This window comes from Myotis myotis, unplaced genomic scaffold (assembly GCF_014108235.1).
Source record: "Myotis myotis isolate mMyoMyo1 unplaced genomic scaffold, mMyoMyo1.p scaffold_m19_p_5, whole genome shotgun sequence".
In the NCBI taxonomy this organism is placed as follows: domain Eukaryota; kingdom Metazoa; phylum Chordata; class Mammalia; order Chiroptera; family Vespertilionidae; genus Myotis; species Myotis myotis.
In genome coordinates this window covers 63,507,475-63,534,398 of record NW_023416357.1, presented here as the reverse complement: position 1 = coordinate 63,534,398, position 26,924 = coordinate 63,507,475, and the positions used below count along the sequence as shown (strand labels likewise).

The following is a 26,924-nucleotide window of genomic DNA, read 5'->3' as shown; positions in this document are numbered from 1 at the left end:
TAAAAATCAGCAAGTGACAGAGTGATTATATAAAACACAGAAACAGTGAGGCTTTGCATGGGCATTGATGGTCACTAAAAAACACCCGTCAAAATAGGTCATTATTAATAGTTATTTATTGTCTTGTTAGTTTAAAACATGATGTAAAGGTCAGGACAGTAATAGCTAAAGCCAATTGCCATTAACTGTGGTAATCATTGACCTTAAAAAGGAGAATTGGTCTTCTAAATGATTTTCTGAAGTTGTTAATAACTGTATTTGAAGATTAGCAGTTATACTGTGATGGTGACAAGCGTGCCAAAAAACATTGGCTCCATTCATATAAAAAATTATGTTTTTAGTGTGTAATTTGCAATAGCATTCATCAAAATTATTCATTCTTTCTAAAAGGAAAAAATTGATTGGTAGCAGTCACAGTGCCAAGGTTAGCATTAATGGTGCTGAAACATCTAAATTTCCTGGCTTTTAAACCTTTTAAAAACCTTTAAAGAGATTTATATGGCTTTTTTGGATATGTAACATTTAAAAAAAAAAAAAAGGTCACTTTTTTTTCTAGCACACAAGAAATGTAGAAGAGAGTTTTCAGCTTTTCCTAACAATTTTCACAATCTCTTCATTCATTGGGGTTTACTTTTGGGTAAAGGAAAGAAGAGTTTTCCTGCCCTAAGGTGGTGGCCTCTAGTGTGACTTTCCCTGCACTTATATTTTGTGAGTATAGGAAAATGTCGAATTGTGGGAGGTGACCTCTAATGTTCCAGATAATATGGGTCACATTATTGTTCTCAACTCTGCACTGCTTCTCAGGGCATCTTGCTTGGAGGAGGACATAGTAGATAGCATTTCTGAATGCAGAGTGCAATGCACCCTTTCTTTCTGTTTCTGTGAAAATTGCACTATTGCACTCTTTTGCAAGCCTATGTCCTTACGAGGGTAGCAGAACAACCAGCTTTACTATTTGAGTAAGTTAACTATAGAGTTCTCCTGATTTGTAATTAAATATGCATGATGCTGTTTATAATACCAATTGATATGTTCCTACAAATTAACATGTTGGTATAGAATAAAGCTGTATATTTAGTTGTGTTTGGCCTGATCATAAGTAGAAATCAGCCTTCATTTTTAAAACATGTTAAAATTCATGTTCAGAGGTGTTCTATCAGTCAGATGCATTCCTGGCTTGTCTCACACCCTCCCTAGCAGGGCAAGAGACTGAAATTCTCCTTTCTTAAAGCAGTAACTGGGATACAGGGCAACTAACCATTGTAGTTCTGGGTCAAGAAGGGTTAGGTAGCTCTCGAGGCCAAGGGATCAAGATCAATGTATGCAGCCCAGCAGGTATGGTTCAATGGTTGAGGGTCGACCTTGAACCAGGAGGTCACTGGTTCTTTTCCTGGTCAGGGAACATGCCCGGGTTGCGGGCTTGATCCCCAGTGTGGGGCAGGCAGGAAGCAGCCAATCAGTGATTCTCTCTCATCATTGAGGTTTCTATCTCTCTCTCCCTCTCCCTTCCTCTCTGAAATCAATATAAATATGTTAAAAAAAAAAAAAAAGATCAGTGTATTCATTTGTTGGTTGAGAAGGGGAAGGAGTGGGAAGAGGAGCATTATGATGGGTTGGACCTGGCTTTGGAAATTTTTCAGTCTGTTTCTGCTTGAATGTTTCAATGTCCAGCATAATTTGGAAAATTCAAAAGAAGAAGGAAAGTCTATTGTAGTAATCTATGTTTTTACTTTTCCTCTTCTTCTTATTTCCCAGTATTTCAAGCTGTCTTCTTTGATCATTTCCTTATGTTTTAAGAACTTTCTCCTGTTATTCTTTCAGGGTAGCTCTGCTAGCAACAAATTTTATTTTTTTTATCTAGGTTTCCTATTCATTTTAAAGGCTATTTTTGCTTGATATAACATTCTGGCTTGACAGTTCTTTTAGCATTTGAAAATATAGCCCCATTTTCATCTGGTGTCTATGATTTCTCATGAGAAATCTATTGTAATATTGAATTGTTTTTCAAATTACAACTATAGAGATTTTGCTGCTTTCCAAATATTTTTATCTTTAGTTTTTAGGAGTTTGATGATGCTATCTCCTGGTATGTATTCCTCTGGGTTTATCCTATTTCGGATTCATGCATCTTCTTAAATGTGTGTTTGTTTATTTTAACCAAATTTGAGGAAAATTCTGCCACCTTTGAATGTTAATGTCACATTCTTTTTTTGTTTCTAGAATACTAAAGATACGAATGTTAAATTTTTTGATTTAGTGAAATAGGTGTCTAAGGCTATTGTCATTTCACCCAATTTTCTCTGTGTTTTTCATGTTGGGAACTTTCTATAAGTCTGTCTTCAATTTGACTGATTCGTTTCTCTCTTGTCTTCATTCTGCTATTAATACCATCTAGTGGCTTTTTCCCTTTTGTTTATTTTACTTTTTAATTTTAAAAATTCCATTTGGTTTTCTTTATATCTTTTCTTTCTTTTTAAAATCTATTAGTATAATAATAAAAGCATAATATGCTAATTAGACTGGGCGTCCTTCCGGATGTCCTTCCTTCCAGACAAAGCTGCGGTGGGCAGGGGCCATGGCAGAGGCGTTAGAGACCCCTGGCTGTGGTGGTGGCAAGCAGGTGTTGGCGCCAACGCCTTTGCATGAATTTCGTGCATCGGGCCTCTTGTATATATATATCAATTTACTTCAGAGAAGAATGGAGAGGAAGAGAGAGAGACATCAATGATGAGAGAGAATCATTGATTGGTTGCCTCCTGCATGCCCCATAATGGGGGCCGATCCTGCAACCCAGGCATGTGCCCCAATCAGGAATTGAACTGTGACCTACTGGTTCATAGGTTGACACTCAACCACTGAGCCACACTGGCTGGGCCTTTTATTTCTTTACTGAGACTTTCTGTGTGTTTTTTTTTTTTGTGTGTGTTGTTGTATTTAAACTTTGCTTTAAGGATATCTGTAATTGTTCACTGAAGTATTTTTATGATGGCTTATTTAACATTTTTGCCAGAAATAAGCCATTCAGAGAAAGACATTTATCATATGATCTCACTTAAGTGTGGAACCTAATGAACAAAATAAATTGATGAACTAAATAGATCCAGAGGCATGGAAGTGTGCAACAGACTGATGATTCTCAGAAGGAAGGGGTGAGGCAAAGGGAGAGATTAACCAAAGAATTTATGGGCATACTAAAGTCCCAGTGCATGAAGTTCATACATGGGTAGGGTCCCTACTTCTGGCCGGGGATCAGGGCCGATCTGGGACTTCTGGCTGCCGGCTGGGGCCTCCCTTCCCCAGCTTCCGGTTGCCGGCCAGGTCCTTCCTTCGTTCTGCGCTGCCCCTTGGTGGTCAGCATACATTATAGTGAGTGATAGAACTCCTAGTCTCCTGGTCGAACTCCTGTGGGGACACTTTGCATATTAGCCATATATATATATGTATGCATAATTCATGGATACAGACAATAATGCAGTAAAGAGATCAGGAGGTAGCAGAGTGGGGAGTAGGGGTCAAAAAGGGGGGGAAGGGGACATCTGTAAAATTTCAACAATAAAGATAAATTTAAAAAATAGTAAAAAATTCACTAAAATAAAACTTTTATACAATATATTTTTTTTATTCTGCCAAAATTTACAAAGAAAATGCCCCCTTTTAACATTTGTGTTACATAGCATGGCTTCCTTTTTGAAGGTTAAGTGTGCAGACCAAACAGAGTAGGTCAGATGGATGACAGATGCACCATCTTCTATTTATTGTAGGAACCTTATGAAAGGAACTGGGGCTTTATAAGGTATTTGAAATGTAAGAAAGAACATTTAGTGAGCTGTGAATGTATTTGTCTGACATGATGAAAAATGTATAACCTAATTTTAGGATATGTTTTTTAATGATAGGTTTTCTTGTTTAAAGAATATTAAACATGAATATGTGAGAAATGTCCTATATTCATACATTAAGGTGTTTGTACTCTTTTTTTAAAAGCAAGTGATTATTGTCTTTCATTTATGATTAAAACACAGATTGTTAGGGCTTTATACCTCAGTAGATATTATTCATTCTGAGAAGCAGTTTCTCGTGTTAAAATATTAAAGCCTAATCTGAAATATTTTCACAAACACAAGTGACTTTTTGAAGGTTGTGCTCTTACTTCTATGCATTTACTTTTTGCATATTATATATAAGCTTTTCAGGGAGGAATGTACTCTTTGTTACTGAATATTATACATTTAAGTTGAATCTACTCATATATTCATATTAAACACCTTAGTGGGAACCTTATAATCACAGATAAACTGCTATTCCACTTATTACCCAAGACAGTATATGTGTAGGAGCACGACAAAGCCTGCTTTTGGGTGTTTATGCTCTGTTGTGCTTTCCAAAGGCTTTTAATAGTAGGGATGTGTTGTCATATCCAAGTGCTATTAGAATGAAATGATTTATCAAATTAGAACATTCAAAACACAGTTCATGTACTCCAACAAAATAAAGTTCTGCCTTTTATTACCCATCATTTTAATCTATTGCAAAATACAGGTAAACCTGTTGTGTACAGTTAAACTTGTCTTACCAATTGAAGATCTTATTTAACTTGCATTGCCCCTGCCCCGACACATACTTCAGCCTGGTGAACTGTATAGAGCAGAACAGTTTACCTATTGTCGTTTCTGTTTCCAATGGCTTGGTGGTGGGTAGGTAGGACACATTGTAACAGAGATTTTCATTAAATGTTGATTTTTCATTATATTCTATCAAGTATAATGCTAGGAATAAAAGCTAACTTTGTAAATAATGTTCAAAATGCCAGCTCCAAGCAATTGGTGAAGGAAGTGTATGTATGCACTGAGTAATGGCTAACCTTCATTGAGCACTTTGTATATGGTATGTGCCCAGCACATGGGATTCTGTTAGAATGCTCACAAGAACCCCATTTTTATACTTTTTGGATAATAATTTCTTCGTAGCTAATAAGATGTGGAGCTGGATCACAACTCGGCAGTCTGAGTACAGCCTGAGTACAGCAGTTCCATGGAGTCATATAATCTTAATTTTGTGTGTGTGATAAATAAAAAGTTTAATATCGCCAATTTGAAATTAGTACAATAATTATACTTAAAATCTTTTTATTCCATATTATGACCAACTAGCAAGCTAAGAAAAGTGTGACGATAGGACAAAGAAGATTCAGAAGAAACATGAGGTAAAGGAAAGGAAAGAATCAGAGGAAGGAGATAAGGTTACAGGAAAAGCAGGAAAGGGGAGAGGACAGTAAGTGGCGTGGAGAGGAAGGAGTGTTCAGGCTGAGGTTGGAAAGGAAGCAGAGAATGGCCGTGTGGTCCCATTTGTTTATTTTCTCTTTAGTTTTCATTGCCCTAGGACAGTGATGGCGAACCTATGGCACGTGTGTCAGAGGTGACATGAGAACTCATTTTTTTGGTTGATTTTTCTTTGTTAAATGGCATTTAAATATATAAAATAAATATCAAAAATATGTCTTTGTTTTACTATGGTTGCAGATATCAAAAAATTTCTGTATGTGACACGGCACCAGAGTTAAGTTAGGGTTTTTCAAAATGCTGACACGCCGAGCTCAAAAGGTTCGCCATCACTGCCCTAGGAGCTGTATCGGTGAAGATATTGCTTTGGCATATGTCTGAGATTTTGCTGCCTGTGGATTCCTCTAATATTTTTTTGGTTTCCCATCTTATGTTTAAGTCCTTTATCCATTTTGAGTTTATTTTTGGGTATGGTGTAAGTTGGTGGTCTAGTTTCATTTTTTTGCGTGTATCTGTCCAATTTTCCCAACACCATTTATTGAAGAGACTGTCTTGATTCCCTTGTATGCTCTCACCTCCTTTGTCAAATATTAATTGAGCATAATGGCTTGGGTCAATTTCTGGATTCTCTGTTCTGTTCCATGGGTCTATATGTCTGTTCTTGTGCCAGTACCAGGCAGTTTTGAGAACAGTGGCTTTGTAGTATAGCTTGATATCCTGTATTGTGATTCCTCCACCTTTGTTCTTCATTCTCAAGATCGCTGCAGCTATTTGGGATCTTCTTTTATTTCAGATGAATTTTTGGAGAGTTTGTTCTAGGTCTTTGAAATATGTCATTGGTATTTTAATGGGGATTGCATTAAATCTATAGATTGCTTTGGGTAGTATGGACATTTTAATGATGTTGATTCTACCAACCCATGAACCCAGTATATTCTTCCATCTGTTTATGTCTTCCTCTATCTCTTTTTTTCAGTGTCCTGTAATTTTCTGAGTACAGGTCCTTTGCCTCCTTGGTTAAATTTATTCCTAGCTATCTTAATTTTTTTGTTGCAATTGTAGATGTGATTTTTTTATGTGGATTGGGCTATTGGTGAAATAAGATTTGCAGTAGTAATAATTAGTAATCATTGTAATTAGTAATTAATGAAGCTAGATGATTGGTAAATGGGATTTATTTTACTGTTTTTGTGTACTTTTGTATATTTTTAAAATGTTTCATAATAAAAAGCTAAACAAATTAAATTTAACTGCTTTGTGTTTCTGATTTACTTAATGAAATAATTACATCATGCTAATTTAAAGTCAAATTAATGAATATGAATTCTTAAATAATTATTATTTTTCTTATGACATATAATAGGAATGTTTATTATACTGTCTACTAAAATGATAAGAGGCATGTAATTGAATGTTTGGGAAAATCTACTTTGTAATAATTGAATATAATTTTTAGTCATATTTTTGGCTTATTTCCATGTGAACTATGTAATTATGGCATATATAGAAAGTAAAAATTCATTGACTATTGCAAATGACTATATTAAATAGGATCACACTTGTTATGTTTGTTTAGCATTTGCTCTTTTCATTAGATTGTAAGTTCCATGAGGGCAGTCTGTCTTAATCATTGTATGTAGCACAGTACTTGGCACATAATATGTGCTCAACAAATACAGGTGTCTTCCCATGGTTTAAAAGAAAATTACTTATGTTTACATAATCTTCTTTTAGATTTTAAAATTTACTAAGGATATAATATTTTTATTACTGAAATGATTCATAAAGCAAGTTCATATAAGTGTTTGTCTCCATATTTAACTGTTTTCTTTTATGTAACAAGTGGTCATTTGTTTTGTGTTTTTGTAATACTATTTCAAAAGTGAAGGCTTTTTAGTGCATTAATTGTAAGGTACATAGTATACCCTATGAAAAACATACTACAGAAGAGCAAAGGAATGTGAAAATGAAAAAAAAAATTACATTAGCCTTTAAATAGTTGTTTAAATAAATGCAGAAATTTTATGGTGTTCCACTTTTTTTTTTTTTTTCGTGTTCCACTTTTAAAACTCCAGTAATGGTGTAGCTACTAGGTAGATTAATAGAATTCCTTCTACTTGGTATTTTTATCATCATCGTACTTCACATCTTCTTTGTCAGTTGTCTGATGAGGGTGCTTACTGAGTCTGGCCTGTGGCTAGCCTTACTGTGATACTCCTTGGTGTGTTATGCCACTGTCTCCTTGGAGGCATGGGCCCTGCTGCAGGCATAGCCTCCTGGCCAATCTTTAGCTGCCCTGTGTATACCTGCTGGACTTTGAAGTTCAATATTTTCTTCATCACCCTTCTTTTAGATTCTTTAATGAATAGCTTCATCAGTTAAAGGCTTGCAGTATGTTGGAACTCAAGGGATCTGGTAGTTTTTTAAGCTCATTCTCATATTACTAGTAAAAAAGACTCACTCAATATGAAGTCACAGCCAGTTTTATTTTTAAAGACATTGCTTGCTCAGTGGCCTGGGGTAGCTGATGCTGGTGTCACTGCTCTTCTGTTTTCCTGACTCAGTATCCCATTCATGTGGTTAACACCGGCTACATGTCAGAGGGGATACTTAGACAACTAAGCTCGGTTCCAGCTCAGTTTAGAATCCATATGGCTTCTCTATTCTAGCGAATCTCTCTGAAATCAAATACCTGGAAATATTTTTGCTGTTTGGTTATAAAGCTCAGTTAGAACCTAGTCTATGCAGGTTTCTTCATGCTGGCTTTATTTTGCATTCAGAAGGTGAGGGCACCCCATAGGCCCACTGACCTCTCTGACTGCAAGACATGAAGGAAGTAATGAAAAGTTAGTGTTCCCTCTGGAAAATCCCTTGGGAAGTAGACTCGCTATGCCCTTGGTCCCTGTTGTTTTGTTCTTTTTTCTTGGAGGTGGAAAGAAGGCCTTGAATTGGTCTGAGCATTGGAGTGAAATCAGAATTCCACAGATTTCCTCACATTAATTTTTCAGTTCACTCCAGAATCAAAGTGCAGCTGTTGCTTTCTTTGAAAATCTTGCCCTTACCTTCATGAAGCCATTTATCTCATTCTTAGCTTCTTTGTGCCACTTGGAACCAATAAGATCAAAGTTCAGATTTTCTTGGCATAGCTAAAGATCTTATATGCATAGCCCATGGACACAGACAACAGTATGGTGAAGGCCAGAGGAGGATGGGTGGAGGCTGGGTGGGCAATGGTGGAGAAAATAGAGGACATTTGTAATAGTGTCAACATATAAAATTTAAAAAAAAGATTTGTTTTCACTATTGAACCAACAAGTCATTGACATGCATCAAGGCAGTACTTCATCTGCCCTGACCTGTGTGGCTCAGTTGGTTAAGCAGTGTCCCATGCACCAAGAGGTTGCCGGTTCGATTCCTGGTCAGGACACATGCCTGGGTGTGCCTCTATCCCCAGTAGGGGATGTGCAGGAGGCAGGCAATTGCTGTTTCTCTCTCTTTCCCTCTCTCTTCTCCTCTCTCTCTTAAAAAAATCAATAAAAAAACAAATAATAATAATAAAAAAACCACACACGAGACGGTACTTCATCCATGTGTTCATCTTTATTTTCGAAGTTCCTGTTGTTGTCAGACCCTGTGCCAGACACTGGGGATAGTGTGGTGAATGAGATAGATGGGGAGACCGTCACATGGTGAACAGGAGAGAAGATGCTGACATGAAATGAGATGGGAGAGACAGGGAAGAGTCAGGTCATGCAGTGCCTTGTAGATTATAGGAGTTTGGATTTCATTCTTAGGATAATTGGTACCACTGGAGGATTTTTAAGAGCAGACTGACATGATCTGATTTACGCTCTTTGAAAGATCACTGTGGCTTGATGAATGGAGAATAGATTTGTGAGGACAAGAGTATCAGAAAGAGGGCCAGTGTGCAGGCTATTGAAGATGTCCGTGAAAAGGAGACATATCTTGGCTGACAGTCAGGAAGGCCCATTTTTAATTTATCAGTGGCACCCTTAGTGTTAATATGCTGAAGCATACTTTACTTTGAGGGCAGAATTAATCTTTTATCAGATGTACTATGGATGCTGTTGGTTTTGCTATTTTAGGAAAATGCTCTTGTGTTGTTTTAGAATTAATGCTATTCCACATACCTTTATTTTTCAATATCTATCCAGAATACATAAGAGCCACCAATATTAAAGCTAATGCAAAAGAGATGTAAGTTGTTACTCTTTGAAAAACTAACGGAAGTGTCCAACTTAATTTCAGCTTGACTATGAGGAAAGTGAATCTGAAATTAAGCGTATGATAGAGAATATTTTGATCTTTTATAAGCTACAACTTTGTGGAACAGGGAAGAAAATGTTAGCACAATTATAAGATTATTTTATACATGGAAATTTTTTGGAGGTGGGGGGAGACAAAAAGGAATTTCATCCTGCCGTTTGTTTAAATATATCAGGGCCAGGTACAAATGCCAAAAGCTGTCAGCGTAACTTCTTTATAGCAATGAGGCCTCAAGTTTCACATGCCTAAGAGTCATTCAGGGGCTTGTTAAAAATACAGATTCTTGGGCCTCACCCCTTTTGGCTCTGAGTTTTTAATAAATTTCTTGGGATTCTAATAGGTATTGCATTAGTCAGCGTTCTCCAGAGAAACAGAATCAGTATGAGGGGTGTGTTTGTGTATGTGTGTAAAGAAATTAATGTAAGGAATTGGCTTGTGATTATGGAGGCTGAGAAGGCCCCAAATCTGCAGTTGGTAATCTGAGACACATGAAAACTGATAGTATATAGTATAGTTCTAGTCTGAGTCCAAAGGCTTAAGAAACGGGAGAGCTGATGGTGTGAGTTCCAGTACAAGTTTGAGTCTGAAGGTAGGAGATGTATGTCCCAGGTCTTAGAGAGTCAGAGAGAGAGAGAGAGAGAGAGAGAGAGAAGAGAAATTCCTTCTTATTCAGCCTTTGTTCCATTAAGTGGGTTGGATGAAACCCCCCCACTCACATTGGGAAGGGCATTCTTGCTTTACTCTGCCTTTTAAAATGTTAATCTCATCCAAAAACACTCTCACAGACACACCCAAAATAATGTTGAACCAAATATCTAGGTACCTCCTGGCATTGTCAAGTTGACGAATAAAATTAACCATTATACCATCCAAATCGGAAGAATCTGAAGCAGTGAGGAGCAAAACTAGATTTCTTGGAAGAACCACTGGAAGGGAGAAAGACACCTTATAAAGTGATCATTGTTGCACATTAGGAACCAATTGTAAAATTTTAATTATAAAAAAATGCCCAGACTTGGCAAATCCATAGACAGAAAGTTGCCAGGTAGTCAGGGGCAGCGGGTGGAATAGGGGAGTGACAGCCAATAGGGGCACAGGGTTTCCTTTTTCAGTGATGAACATGTTTTGAAATTTTATATTGGTGATGGTTGCACAACCTTGTGAAGATACTAAAAACCACTGAACGGTAACCTTTGAAAAGGTAAATTTTATAGTGTGTGAATTATATGTCAATAAAAGTATGTGTTGAGAGAGAGATGAAGTGGAGGTAGATGGTATCAACATCTTCGAGATGTTTTCTATGATGTGGAAAAACATGGGATGATAGGAGAGGTGTGGGGTGAAGGGAGGATTTCACAAGCCCACAGGAAATACTTCAACGTGTGTGCAAACTGATTCTAACGATCTAATGGTGAGGGAAATATGGATGGTGCGAGTTGGGCAGAGGGAATTTGAGGAGCTGACGCCTGAAATGCATTGGATTGCCCCTGAATAACTTGCTTCCCGTCTCTTCCCCAGGTGACAGACCAGTCCGTGAAAGCCTTTGCCGAGCACTGTCCCGAGCTTCAGTATGTCGGCTTCATGGGCTGTTCGGTAACTTCTAAAGGAGTCATTCACCTAACTAAGGTAGGTGCCCTGCTACTTCCCCTTAGGGTTTCCAGTTGTCATTGGTAAAGGTCCTGAATGAGAAATAGGTCATTATAGAAGCATGCTAGTGTTTGATAAAGTTAAAGCCAGTGTTAGGCAGCAGTGTCAAACCCATCCTTTCTAAAACGGGTCACTTATTTTTTTAAATAAGCAGCTTATTTTTTGCTTTTTTATTGCTAATAAGTATGAAATATACGCATGAAATAAACTGATATTCGTGACAAGAATTATTTAAATGCTAACAATAATGTATTGCATTTAGAAGGTGTTTTGATTGAAGTTTTAAGTGTTCATACGTCATTAGGTCCTCTAAACATTTGGCTTTTAAGAAGGGAACGTGGTCACTGTGTATTGTTAAGCTGAGCATGTAAGGTGAAAGAGAGGTGAATGTATATAGGAAATTAACCTTATAGCTTTCACATACACCAAATGTATGAAATCTCATATTTTAGCAGTGATGGAAATGCTAGTTCCTTTGTAATCTTTCACTTACGTGCCATCTCTTCTGCTTCCCAGAGCTCTAAAATAATTAGCAGTTAATTCTTACATGTAATGAGAAAAACTGGCTACTATAAAATTTACCTGTGATATGTCTGTAATTGTGACTGCATATAGTTTAACTGTTTTATATAGTACTTAGGAGAATGGACGAGCCTTACCCTTTCCACTTAAAATCTGAGATTCAATTCACTACTGTTAGAAAACAGCTGTGTTAGCAGCACAAGGCTGAAATAAAACAGGTAAGAGCCCATGTTTGCTTGGGCTTGGTCTCTTCAGGTCTGTTTAAGCTTACAGTTTAGCAGTAACTAATGTTTTATTTTTTCCTCTCTAGGAAAAGAGCAACTTTTTAAAAGTTACCTAGGACTGTAGCAATAAGGCACAGTGGATAGGAGCCTGGGCTCTATTGTCAGCTTGGGCTTGAAGCTCGGCTCTGCCACTTATTAGCTAAACAAAAAAATAAACTTTCAGGGTGTTAATTGAAGTAATATATGCAAGGTGCTTGCCTCAGTATCAAGATTGCAATAAGTGCTAAATAAATGTTAGTTACTAATACGTATTAGCATAGGTGCTATGATACCTAAATTGCTGGAAAATCAGAGTAAACTTTGAGAAAAAAATCAAATCACTATTCTAGTCTAGTATATCTAAAGCAGAGGCTGTGATTGTTCTGTGTCTTAAGTGACTGAGCAGCTTTAATTGTATTTTGAGGATCAGAACCTGAAGCCAATGGAGAGAGAGGGTAGGCACCTTATTCTCAATTATTGCTCTATGAGATCATCTTAGTATAACCATGTGTAACTATGATTTTTTATTCATTTCCTGTAATCATGCCTGAACATCTTGGTAGATGAGTGTTTTTCTAAGTCACATCTTTGCTGTTTATAGTGTAGAGTAGAAATGCCTTCGGATGAGCAGATCGTGTACAAGTGTTACAATGACCATATGTGGGAATTTACTATCACTAGAAATTATACTCATTAAAGGCAAAACAAGACTTCTTGGATCATTAAGTGCTTCTCTGAGCATTTTGAGATTAGCCAAAAATTATGGTACACTGGTACATAAAAGATCAGAATTTCTGTGACAAAATAGCGGCTACAGCAAATGTGTGCACTGGAAAGCTCCATTTGCTGAGAAGGTTCTTAAGATTATAAGCCTTACAGGCTGTGGAAGCTCAGAGGGAAGGTGGAGGTTGGTGGGTGGGTGGGAAGAGGTTAACCAAAGAATTTATACACATATATGCATAACCCATAGACACAGACAATAGGGGGGTGAAGGCCTGGGGTAAGGGGACTGAGTGGGCCAGAAGGGGTCAATGAGGCAAAAGGGTACATATGTAATACCTTCAACAATACAGATAAATTTAAAAAAATTAAAATATTATAGAGCATGATTGGCGGTTTGTCCTGTCCGAGTCAGAATCTACTGAATTTATACCAAAGCTGGTCCACAGAGTTTTGAAGGTCATTTCCGCTGCTCAGTAAAGTCTGTGATGAGAAGACTGGCTTGTGGTGAAATACTTGGTGTTCTCGATTCTGGCAAAGGAAAGATAGCCTTTTAAACATGCATAGCTTTTGCAAAGCTATTTTACTTATTTTACCTCTTTAAAACCAAGGGTAGAACTTAGGTTTTAATAAAATAAAAGCTTTTTTATTAAAATATTTGCATTCTGACAGTGTTTACATACTAAGACATTACACAAAATGTAACTTGTGTTCACAAAATTTTGTAAATATGTAAATGCTCCCAGATAGTTTAGTTACTATTAGTATCATCATGCTATATAGTTTCTAAATAATTTATTGTAATCATGGTATGTAATTTTTACACAAATAATTAGGGAGATGTCAGACCCCTAGTGTTGAGAGCTATCAATCTAAATATGTTTAATTTTCTATGATTTAGAAAATATCTGGCTCTCAGTTTGCTAATAGAGATATCCTATTACAATGATCCCTTGGACTTAATTTCACTTAGATGTTCTCAGGCTTGGCTGGATGCTAATCTACTTGGCAATATTTATTGATGACACATTCTTAGTCTTCAGATAGATTCTGCTAGTATCAAACAATACTGGAGTGGGAGGCCTTCCTTCTAAGCTGCTATGACTATGTCAACGAGAGTCCAGAAACAGTTAAGACTGAGTGAACGCAGGTTGAGAGATAAAGTCAGGTTTAGTAGCCTGTGGTTGGAAACATGGGGATCCATATTTGGGAAGAAGTGATGAGAACTTTTGAGATCTTTATTTAACAGTTGAGGATGTTAGTTGTCATATGTGGCAGAATTTAGTCTCCTCTATCACAGGTATGTTCTTTTTTATTGTAGTGTACCTATTTATAAACATAAAATATTTCCATCTTGCTCTTCCTCCTACTTTTTAAAAACAAGTTTAGCCAAATGTAAATAAATAGTTAACCCCTAGTGCCTAAATATTATTTGCCACTCTAGGGATTACTAGAAACATGTCAAAAGGACCCAAAAGCCAACATGTAGTAGCTCTCACTGGCCTGAGTTGAGATACTTTGAGCCTCAAAAAGGAAAATGATTGCAATAGATTAAAACAAACAAGATGTATAAAAGTCATGAGTCCATAGTGATATATAAAGAACAAAACAAAAATGGATTTCTTATTTCAGCTAACATGGCGTAATAAGGACCAGATTTACTCTCTTCCCTGAAACAACCCCGCCCCCCCCCCCCAAAAAAAAAAAAAGAAAAGAAAAAAGAAAAAAAGAACAACACACTACTGGGGCTGACCAGCAGCGCCTGAACACCGGATGAACAGATTACTCAGACACAGTTTGACTGTGCAAGAGAGGGCTAAGGGGCCCCTGGCTCTAGTGGCCAGAGCCTCCTCTATTGCCTGCTTTGTTAGGCCTTTATTGGAATTTTTATCTTTAGATACAATCAGTAGGGTGAGTAATCTTGGGAAGACATGTTTACATTGTACTTTAGGGTAGGGCATCCAGGGATTAGGCATAAGGATTCCAGTAAACACCCAGCGGTCTGCACGTACACAGACTTGCTTGGAAAGGTCAAGGAATAATTAGAGGCGCTGCCTTTGACACTCCCCTAAGTCTCCCCTAAGTCGGAATTCTGATAAACAGGGCAGGCGGCCTTCCACACACTTCCCTTTTACCAGAATGGCTTTCTTACAACTTTCCAACCAAGTCTCTTGTGCTCCCCAGCATACCAGACAAAATATATGAAACAATGGTCTTCAAGACACTGGATATCAAGGACAATGATCCCTGAGATATGAGAAACAAACAGGAAGAGCCCTATGATTGCCTCTAATGCATCGAAAGAGGTGCCAACTCACAGCACCGGAGGCACAATCCAGGCGAAACTCAGTTCACTGTCAGAGTTGAGACAGAAAAGAAAGTCCAGGGAGACCAAGGCAGCCAGAATTTAGAGAACAGAGTACCGGTGGCAAGAACCACATAGAGGGCTGCAGAGATCTGTGGGTCCCGTGTGTGTCCAACCCTAAATAAACCATGAGTAAAAAAGAAATGAAAAGAGAAATTAGAAAGTGTTTTCAAATGAAGGATAATGGAAATACAGTGCATTGGATTTAGTGTGATGCTGCTAAAGTGCTCTTTTGAAAACATTACAGTAGTCCTCCCCTCACCCATCTGTGGATTTAGTTACCTGCGGTCAACCATAGTCTGAAAATTTTGGATGAAAAATTCCAGAAATAAACAACTCATATGTTTTCAATTTAAATGTGTTGTTCTGAGTAGTGTGATAAAGTCTCTTGCCATTCTGATCCATCCCTCCTGGGATGTATATACAATACAAGAGGATATTTCGAGAGAGAGAGAGACTACATTCATACAACTTTTGTTACAGTATATTACAATAATTATTCGATTATGTTGTTAATCTCTTGTCTAACTTAAAAATTAAACTTTATCATAGGCATTTATGTATAGGGAAACAAAAACATATATGGAGTTTGGTACTATCCACAGTTTCAGGCCTTCTCTGGGGTCTTGAAATGTATCCTGTGCAGGGAAGGGGAGGACTACTATAATAGCACTGAATGCCTATATAAGAAAAAAATGAGAGGTCTCAAATCAATGACATTAGCTCCTACCTTTTGACACTTGAGACAAAAAAAGAACAAATTAAATTCAAAGTAAACAGGAAAGGAAATAATAAAGTTCAAAGTGGAAGTAAATTATATGGAAAATAAAAATTACAGAGAAAGTTAATAATACCAAAAGCTGTTTTTTTATAAAATTTGATAAATTTCTATTCAGACTGACTAAGGAAGAGAGAGATATAGAGAACACAAATTGCAGGTGTCATGACTCAGAGGAGTGACATAACTTACAGATTCTACAGATATTCAAAGTATAACAAGGGAATAGTATGGGCATCTTTTTGCCTGTAAATTCAACAAATTCTTTGAAATGGAAAATTTATTTGAAAGATACAAACTACCAAAGCTCACTCAAGAGAAAATAGATTATCTTAATACCCCTATATCTCTGAAAGAAATTGCATTTGTAGTTAATTCTCTCCAGTAATACTCAAGGCTCAGATTGCTCACTGGTGAATTCTACCAAATATTTGTTAATATATTAAAAACTTTATCAACAAGAGATATATACTTGAGGATTTACTAGTGAAATTATACAATGTTAGGGATTTGGTTTAAAATATTAAAAAGTGGATAAAAAGAAGGAAAAGAGAAAATGGATAGGCCAGTGAAAGAGATAAAAAATGACAAAATACAGATAATTGAACTGGGCTTTAGGGTATGGGGATTCATGACACTATTCTCATTACATTTTTTATATTTAAAAATTTTCATAATAAGAAACAAGCCTGCAAGGTGTCAGAAAGTGTTATTAATGTAACATTATAAAATCACTAGAGGCCCATTTGCAAGAATAGGGCTTCGCTCCCTTCTCTGCCGTTCCTACCCCGCCCGTCTCTGCCGCTCCTACCCAGCTTCTCTCCCACCTGTCTCTGCCATTTCTCTCCCGCCCGTCTCTGCTACCTTGGCTCCGTTGCTTGGCTTCCCTCTACGGTGTCTTCAGTCTTTGCTCCCAGCCGGTATATGCAAATTAGCCACCATCTTTGTTGGCGGTTAATTTGCATATCATTCTGATTAGCCAATGGTAGGCGTAGTGAAGGTATGGTCAATTTGCCTATTGTCTATTATTAGATAGGATACTATTCAGTATCATAATTTTAAAAATTTATATTTATTGTTGAAAGTAATAGATATCCCCTTTTTCCCCCCAGTGACCCCCTTTCCCCCCAAGCTTCACTACCCTACTGTCTGTGTCCATGGGTTATGCATATCTATATAATAAAGAGCCAGAGTCATAATGACCGTTTATTACTGAAGGCTTGACCAGACTGGAAGGCAGTGCTGGGTTGCCGTGGTGACCCAGCACTGACTGAGGCCACTATGGCTGCCCCGGCCCAGCACTGACTGCCTAGGGGGCTGTGGATCAGGCCTGGAGAGAGGCCTGCAGAGAGAGAGGCAGGGTCTGATCCGTAGCCTCTGTGGCAGCCGTTGATCAGAACTTGCCTCTCTTTCTCTCCCGGCCTGGCCAACAGCCTCACCTCCATTTCTCTCCAGGCCTCCACCGGGGCTGCTGATCAGCCCCACCTTTCTGATCAGGCCCCATTGATAGGCCCAGAGACGCTGACTGGCATAGAAACTGACCAATCAGAACTAAATTGGCCAGTAGAGGAGGGAAGTTGGAGGCAAGATCAGGCCTGCAGGGGAGGGAAGTTAGGGGCGATCAGGCAAGCAGAGGCAGTTAGAGGCAATCAGGCAGGCAGGCAGGTGAGTGGTTAGGAGCCAGTGGTCCCAGATTGTGAGAGGGGTGTCTGACTGCTGGTTTAGGCCCAATCAGGATGTTCCCAGTGGTCGGACATCCCCCAAGGGATGGGCTGAGGGAACCCCCTCCTCCGTGCATGAATTTTGTGCACTGGGCCTCTAGTATGTCTATAAGTTCTTTGGGTAATCTGTTCCCACCCTCGCTTCCCCCATTCCCTCTGTGATTCATCAGTCAGTTCCATGCTTCTATGTCTCTGGATCGATTTTGTTCATCACTTTATTTTGTTCATTAGATCCCACATTTAAGTGAGATCATGTGATACTTGTCTTTCTCTGACTGGCTTATTTTGCTTAGCATAATTCTCTTCAGATCCCTCCATGCTATCTCAAAGGGTAAGAGTTCCTTCTTTTTTACAGCTGGATAGTATTCCATGGTATAAATGTACCACAGCTTTTTTATCCACTCATCTACTAATGGGTGCTTGGGCTATTCCAGATCTTAGCTATTGTAAAAAGTGCTAATATGAACGTAAGAGTGCATATATTTTTTCTGATTGGTGTTTCAGGCTTCTTAGGATATATTCCTAGAAGTGGGATCACTGGGTCAAATAGCAGTTTCATTTTTAATTTTTGAGAAAACTCCACACTGCTTTCTATAGTGGCTACACTAGTCTGCATTCCCACCAGCAATGTACTAGGGTTCCCTTTTCTCCACATAATAGCATTGGAGATGCTCAGCATAATACTTAACAATATATTATCCTAATATAATTTAAAAATCAGTTGAACAAATAGGCTTATGGAATCTGCAATGTCAAACGGCAAATTATTTTTACGTGTAATTGGTGCAAACCTCAGAAATGCTGTGGGTTCGTGAATTTAATGCCACATATCCCTTATGAATTGATTTAGATCAGTTCAAATGCTTACAATCAGTCAGGTAGATCTTATTTTAAACTAGAGGCCTGATGTACAAAAATTGTGCAAGAGTAGGCCTTCCTTCCTCTGGCTGCCAGCACTGGCTTCCCTCTGGCACCCGGGACCTGGGCTTCCCTCTCAGCCCTGGCTTCGACCTAAAGGACGTCGGTCTAATTAATACATTACACTTTTATTATTATGGATGACTATTAAGGAAGATGGCAAGGAAGTTTTGACAAAAAAGTTTATTTTTAGTATATGCTATATAAAAATTTTATATTTTTCATAATTTAGGGATAGATGTATTTTTTAGATTGTTAATATATTTTAAAGTTGTGACTGTTTATTAAGTAGTAATATTAATTCTGTACCACATTAAACCTTGTTGCTTCAGTTATTCAGTTTGTAAAAAGGAATGGAGTTCTCCTTGGGATATGGCAGGTATGGGCTTGACTGAAGATTTTTATGTTTGCTAGTTTTTATTTTTATTTATTTTTATTTTTTAAAAAATATATTTTATTGATTTTTTACAGAGAGGAAGGGAGAGAGATAGAGAGTTAGAAACATCGATGAGAGAGAAACATCGATCAGCTGCCTCCTGCATATCTCCCACTGGGGATGTGCCCACAACCCAGGTACATGCCCTTGACCGGAATCGAACCTGGGACCTTTCAGTCCGCAAGCCGATGCTCTATCCACTGAGCCAAACTGGTTTCGGCTAGTTTTTATTTTTAAACAGTTTTTTTGGGGGGAAGGTGACAGCTAAATAAAATGCCTAAGCTCCTGATATTTTTTTTAGACCATAATCAGATTTAAATAACTTTTTTAAAAAACCTCACATTTTAAAAGTACTTACGTTTGAAAATATGAAATGTTTTCTAAAGGAAAACAAAAATTATTTTTTTAAGTCAATTTAACGTAAGGAACTGAAAGTATGTTCATTCATGCAGCTAACTCAATTTTCATCTTCATTTTCTTACTTATTCAGAGACTAGAAATAAAATATGGACCTTTTTGCTTTTTAAATTTCCAAAGAATTGATCTGTTTAAACTGTCTTGTTCTAAAGGAAGAACATACTACTGATTTTGCTACTTTAGGGGTGATATAGCTGTTTAGTCAGCGATTACAATTTATTTGTTTCTGGTTAATTATAGTACTTTAGGGATATTTTGTATGTGAAAAATACATATTCTTAAATTCATTAAGCTCTGAAATATTCTGTAGTGTGAATACTATGAAGGAATCTGTGTTGCATGACCGTGTTTTTGGTCCTTTTTGGTTCTTCTTTAGGAGTTAAGCCAAAACCCAAGTGTTGAGAATATCTGTGTCGGGTCGATTAATTTTTTCTTAAAAGTTTGCAACAGCAAACCACTTACTGCTGTCATCAGAGCTAATGTGTAACCACTGATTGTAGGACCTTGAGCAAATCACCTAATCTCTTTGCCTCAGTTTCCTTGCCTTTGAAGTGAAGACAGTAATAGCACCGGCCTTTCTCCCAGGTTGTAGAGGCAGAGTGCTTCTCACATAGCTAAAGAAGCAGATGAAAAATAAAATTAATTAATTACTGAGAAAAATGTTCATCGCAGTGTATGAAAGTTCTTATGTCTGTAGTCCTAACCCACTTAATATTCTTTCATTAAAATAAAAATGAAAGATAATTTTCATGAAAATAACTCTTCCTTAAAAACTTCATGAACCTTGTTTCTACCTAAAGGTCAGTGCTGGATGTTAAGATTAATAACTGTTTGTCTGCTCTTTCATTTTTTTTTTTCTTTTCCCTGCTGACCTTTTAAGGGTTATTTAATGATTTGTTTAAGTTAACATACTGAACAACTAAAATCGTATTTTTGATAAAAGTATTTTAAAAATTCCTACATAGCAATACACAGAATCAGGGTAATACACTGTTGTTCCTTAATATTATTACACAAATTAGTGACTCCTTTTTTTATTTTTCTAAATCAATCCAGGCAATGTCTACATAAGCTGTATCAATTTACAAATTTATTTTTTCATTCTAAGTCAGTGATACCTGTTCATTAAGGCTATTTTTCTTATATTTTATAATTCTATTACTCATACTCTAGTCATGTATACTAGTATGTGTTTGTGCTACATTTTCATTTCAGCAGCTGCTCTAGCAGAGTGTGTTAATGTGACACTAGTAGAATAAATGAATTCATCTTTCAAAATCACTCAGTTTGTGGAAGTTCTAACCAGTAAAATGAAAAAATGAGTTTCTTTGTCACATCTTTTTTGATAAAATGGTTGCTTTAGGCTTCAATTAAATATATAAATATGAAATGAGGAAAGTTGGCAATCTTTTTTGAAAGGGCCTTTCTTGGATCTTGGCTTTATATTTTAAATATTATTTTACTCTGCTTATATTATCCTCAGTTCACTCTTTGAATTTTTATTATACACTAGTTTCTAAATTGTGGGTTTTGTTTCAAATATTCTTGTAAAAATGGATTTCAACTATGTTTATCTGGTCTCTTAACACATGAGGTCAGTCTTTATCCAAGAAAGACGTTAGGAGTTGTTGCTTTCATGTTCTTTTAAATTTTCAATTCATTCACACTGTTTTTTTGACAGAAGTTTTATTTAAGGATCAGTGTGAGTCTACCTTACTCAGTCTTGTGGTTTATGTGTAAAAAGTGATACTGGACACAGATGGGATCTCATCTCTAAATCAAAAGAACAGACTATATGAATTAGGGAAACCAGGTTTGAGGCTCAGTGAGAATAGCCATAATGTAACTTAATGAAGAAATTGACTACTGAGGAACAAAAAGTAAGTTGATCTCATTTATTAATTTAAAATAAACAGTTACTGAAAATTACAGAGTTAATAGAATCTAATTAATTTAAAACATATTCAGTTGATAACAAAACATTGACACATATTGACTTATTAGTTTTAAATATTTATAACAGTGTTTTATTTTTAGTTAATTCAACTGTCTTATTTAAGCACTATTTTCACTTGACCTGGGCAGATGAGCCATAGGAAGTGCCTGCATGTGTACATATTATATATCAAGTCTCACACACATTTAAACATAATACATGCTCATCCTGTGTCAATTGGTCATCAATAGAGAATCCAAATAATCTGATTTTTCTTTACAATTTTGTTTAACATTGCATGATGTTTATAATGATGATCTTGTAAAAATGGATTTCAACCATATTTATCTGGTCTCTTAACACATGAGGTCAGTGTGTGGGCTCTTGGATACTGAAAGGAAGATTATGTGTCTTTATTATAGTTATATTCTTTGAAAACATAGAATTCTTTTCCATAGTAACTCTGTAGTAGTCAGAGGTTAAGTTCTTTATACGACAGTAGGAGTGTGTTCTGAAATTTTAGCTTGGAACCTCAATATTTAACCAGAATTTAGGTTACTACATATTACTTTTTTTTCCATATTACTTTTTGGAATAAAGTTTGGTTCTGATCTCCCTCTTCTGCAGACACACTGGCCCAGTAATAGAATCCAACAGAGTCCGTTGACTAAAGGCAACTGAGTTCCTCACATGTTTGCTCTCCAGCCCAGAGGTATCACAGGCATTTACACAAACGTAGTTTATCACAGTGTATTTACAAAACCTTCAGAAACTTAGCTGCTTCCCCCACTGTAGACTTCCTTTCTATTGATTGTATCCCAGTGGGCTGATTGGCCAACACATTTTGTTTCCCCCAAGAAAAGGCTCCCCTCTGGAGCTTTCTCTGTTATATTCACTAGAGAAAATGCTTGGTTATTGTGTTTGATCAGAGGTATTTTTCAGTTGTGTATCAATCTTGGATCTTTAAAAATGAAACAATATGCCAGTGCCGGGGAAAGCAGCTCACGTTTTCACTTTTACAGCTTTCATCTGGCTCAGAGAAGAGAACACGTTGGCTAGCACCCGGGGTTTCTCAGGCACGTTGCACGGGCACTCTGGCAATTATCCCTGCTCCGGGTTGTTGCAAAGAACTCCTATTAGACTGACTACTTCTTTTCCTTGCTGGAAACTGGTTCCTCTCCCCCTTCTTCCCCATGGCTTTGTGCTGGTCCTCGGTCTGTTTGCCCTCAGATCCTTCCTTTCCTCTAAGCGTGCTCTTCTATATCATAGGGGCTTCACTCTGCAGGCGGCATCTTTTGGGGAGCAGGAACCCAAAGAGAGGGAAAGCTCTCCCTCCCTTCCTCCAAGGAAGTATTGTTAGTAGCAACTTTAGCCACTCCTTGGCCCCAGCCCAGGACAGGTCCCCTGCAGCTCCAGATTGTGTGTGTGACCATGGCCTACGAGTCACAGTAACATTGACTCTTCCTTTTGTCCCTCTACCCTTGGGGTGCCTTTGGCTTCCTGCCATTGCTAAGGCTCTGGCTCACACCCTCTCCAGTTCATCTCCTCAACTTTTCCTTCATCAGAATAACCAGTTTTCCTAATGAAATTCTCTTCCTGTAACTTAGTAAATTAGTGGTTGTGTTCCTGCTTAGACCCAATACACCGTCCTCTCTGTATCACTTTGTGTTTCTTACAGTTGAGAAAATAGAATTGGTGTTTATTTCCTCTCAGAGAATCTTGTGACAATGGAGATCAAAGCACAAATCATAGAATTGCACATAATATAAGATTTAAATTAGACTTGACCAGGGGTGGGCAAACTTTTTGACTCGAGGGCCACAATGGGTTCTTAAACTGGACCGGAGAGCTGGAACAAAAGCATGGATGGAGTGTTTGTGTGAACTAATATAAATTCAAAGTAAACATCATTACATAAAAGGGTACGATCTTTTTTTTTTTTTAGTTTTATTCATTTCAAACGGGCCGGATTCGGCCCGCGGCCCATAGTTTGCGACGGTTGGACTTGACCCTTCTTTAGACTATCACTAGTCATACATCTTTCCTAGATGTAGACAAACTATAACCAAAGAAATAGGGGCAGCTAGCTACATGACAACTAAGACTAATGGAAGTACAAGGCCATGTGAGTGCCAAGAATAGGATAGAGGGCTAGCTGCCTAATTATAGAAAGGTAGCTTTATACGTGCTTCTAGCAAGAATAAAATTTAGATGTTTTTTTGAGCTATAATGTATAATACCAGTGCACAGAGGCAAATGTAAAGAAAAATATTTGACTAAATAAGAAGTTATTTGTTGCGAACTGTAATTTGAGTTATTGGTTATAAGTTACCAATTAATTTAAATATACCTTAATGGTTTTGACTGACAAAAAGTAACATACTATCATGTCAGTACTTTGGAATTTTTAATTAAAAAAATCTTTTAATTTTAATAAATGCTGTTTATTGATGTAAGAAGATCTGTGACTCAAAGTAAATAATATTAAAGTAATTCATAAATCAATATTTAAACTTTTACCTTAGATGTATACCAGATTTTTCTCATTGGTTGAAGCTTTTCAACATATAGATGGAAAAAATTGGTTGAGAGAACAGCATTACAGATGAACAGTTTGTTTTTTTGTATTAGGAAGTAGTGCATTAGTATATAAATCAAAGTTATAAAAATTTTCCAGTTTATTTTGAAAAAATCTGTATTATCTATGTTAATTTCATGTTTTATATTTTTTATATCAAGAAAAACTTACAAAGATATTTTCTGTTTTACCACTTCTTATTGGTAACTGACACACTGCCTATAATATAGTCATCAAATTAGACTTTTAGATCATTCACTTCCAGCTCATAACATTGAGTGTTATTAGGGAGTCAGGAACTAAAATTTATCAATTCCAGTTAGAAGGGGTCAATTAGGGGGGAAAGGGGGACATATGTAATACTTTCAACAATAAAGATTTTTTAAAAATTACCAGTTCCAAATTTAAATATATTGTAAACAAAATGCTGTTGCTTCTTGGAATTGTTATTGTAGAACAAAAGTAAAACTCAGTGTAACAAATGGGAACTGATTCAGTGTTAGGAGAGTTCCTCATGTGGATTTTGGGCACAAATCCTTATGTTCACTTTAAAAAGTTTGAGTCTTAGGCTTTTTTCATCTGTAGCGCGTTAATTCTTTCATTATCATAGGCAGCACTTGGATAGTGCCACAAGTAATTAAATCAAATATAATGCCAGAAATGAACATTGTGGAAGAAAGAGTCTTTTTTCCAAACCTGCATCCAAATTTTTTTTAGGAATGATCTGATCGGTTCGTTTTTAGATCCTTAATATCAGACTTGTCTTCCAACTAGAAAAGGGGTATTTGGGGCTTTATTTGGGGACTTCGGGGTGGGGGGTGTTTAACACAGGAAAGAATCACACATAGGCTTTGGAATGTTTCCTCTCTGTCACATGGTTTAGAGACTGAGAGGAGAGGAAGCTGCTGATGGGTGGGGTTAGCTGTGTTCTTCCTGGGTGACATAGGGTGCTCCAGATCTATGGGGTAACCCTCACCTCGGAGAGAAGCTGCAGGTACCTGTGCACAGGGCCTCCCACTGCCCCTCTTGGTGTTGGGAAATGTTTTTGAGAGTATGGAAGGCCCAAGTGGCTCAGCTTGGTGGTTTTCATCTGGCTGCCAGGGCTTTTTGGCTCACTCTCTCTGAAACAACCTGGTCACAGAAGAGGAATACTTATTTCTGAAATTCAGGCTTAGGCACTTTTTCCTCGGAGCTTTGGTTTTAGGCCGAGGCCCAGAAATGAGAGTGTGAGGCTAAGAGATTTTCTATGCGGAGGTGAGTCCTAGTTGCATATTCTAAACCAGGGAGAAAGAAAGAAAAAAAAGACATTTTAATTTAGAGATTAAAGGTACAACATTTATGGAAAAGGTCCAACAGTTCCATAACATTTTTGGAATGACAGAAAATAAAAATACATGCCAGAATATTTTTTCAATTAAAAATCATCATTGTCATGCCTCTGTTTTTCAGCTTTCCACATTTAGAAATAAAGAATGGAATACTTTTTTTTTTTTTGCTTTAATAGTGTAAGATCAAGAGGTCAGTGTGCAGGTTACTTGGCTTGGATATGATAAGTTTTTCATGTTGGGGCTAATGGCATTTCAGTTATTTTACTGTTAATAAAAATAAAGTTGCAGCCTAAAGTTTGGCTCAGTGGCTAGAGCGTCAGCCTGAGGACTGAAGGGTCTCAGGTTCGATTTCAGTCAAGGGCACATGCCTGGGTTGCAGGCTTGATCCCCAGTAGGGGGTATGCAGGAGGGAGCTGATCAATGATTCTCTCTCATCATTGTTGTTTCTATCCCTCTTTCCCTCTCCCTCCCTCTCTGAAATAAATAAAAATATATTTAAAAAAATAATAAAGTAAAACTCTTATTTGGGATATAGTTCTAAAACTTTCAGCACATCATAGTGTGATATGTGGAGGCAAGTGACTAAACTGGGTTCAAAATTCTATGAACTATCTTTTTTTCTCCCCAAAGTTCTGAACTTGGTGTGAGGAAATTGACAGAGAAGTACACAACCAGTCCAGTTAGATGAGTGTTTGCATTCACTTTTGACTTAATTTACCCTTAATTGATTTGAGCTCTGCTTTATTTTTCTTATTTAAATTAGAAAGTATGAACACTTTTTTTTTTTTTAATTGAAGAAAAGTTCTGTTTGTCAGCTTTTTCTCTATAAAAAGTGGCAGGGCTTCTCAACGCTGCTAATTCTTAGTGTTCTTTGTAGCTTGTTATGAGCTCTAGAAATCTTATGTGGAGAAAAGAAAGGAATTTGGGGGAAAGAAAAGTATTAGGAAAAAAGTCAATTAGAGGCTGCGCTGCCTGCCGGAGTGGAAAAGGAGGAGCAGAACACCCTTTCTGAATTGGTACAAGGAGCAGAAATCCAATTAACAAATTCACATTTCTGCAGCAGAAGACAGTGATTAAAATTTTGGTGAACTACTCAAAATTCTTGCCACACACATCAAAACTCTGACAACTTATGGAGGCTTTTTATTTTTTTTCATTTTTAATGGTCTTCATTTTAAGAACAGATATGTAAATAGAGAACTGATTATGCTTCTTGTTCTAAAATGGCCTTTAATTATGCGGAATGAAAATGTTGTTTTATATTATTTAATGCTGGGTGGGGGAGGTGGAGGGGAAGGGGAGAGGGAGGGTGGAGGAGAGGGAGAAGACAAAGAGGAGACCCCTAAGTAGTTGTAGCAGGAAGGGAACTTTGCTCCCATGGTCCCTTGGCAGTTGTTGCCAATCGATGATTCCTGCCTGATGGGCATAGTTATGTGAGGACTGCCTAGTTAGTAATTTGTGTCAAGGCAAGTATATTATATTTCCAAGACTCACCAATTTTTCCTCTCTCTAAAGTAATCAGGAAGTGAAATCTGTTTTAAAATAATGAACACAGCTCTCTGAGCACAGTGAGAACAACATTTCAAAGCCTGGGAAATAGATTTGAGCTAGTTTAACAGATGTCAGGGAGTGGTAGGGGTGATCATTCTAGGGCCTCAATGGGCAAGCGCTGGGATTCCTTTCTGCAGTTGAAATATTTTTGTTTCCTAAAGGTTTCAGACAAGGTGGG

General features: G+C 37.2%; 1 protein-coding gene across 9 annotated transcripts in view; it reads left to right on the top strand.

The window, feature by feature from the left end:
- Positions 1-26,924, top strand: part of FBXL17 (F-box and leucine rich repeat protein 17) — a 451,458-nt gene that overhangs the window by 113,969 nt on the left and 310,565 nt on the right. For all 9 annotated transcript variants that reach the window (XR_004967647.1, XM_036310114.1, XM_036310113.1 and 6 more), the window contains one exon: positions 11,085-11,192. Coding sequence is in view for 8 of the 9 variants with exons in the window: in XM_036310114.1 (XP_036166007.1) it covers positions 11,085-11,192 (108 nt within the window). In the remaining variant the exon portion in view is untranslated. The remainder of the gene's footprint in view (positions 1-11,084; positions 11,193-26,924) is intronic.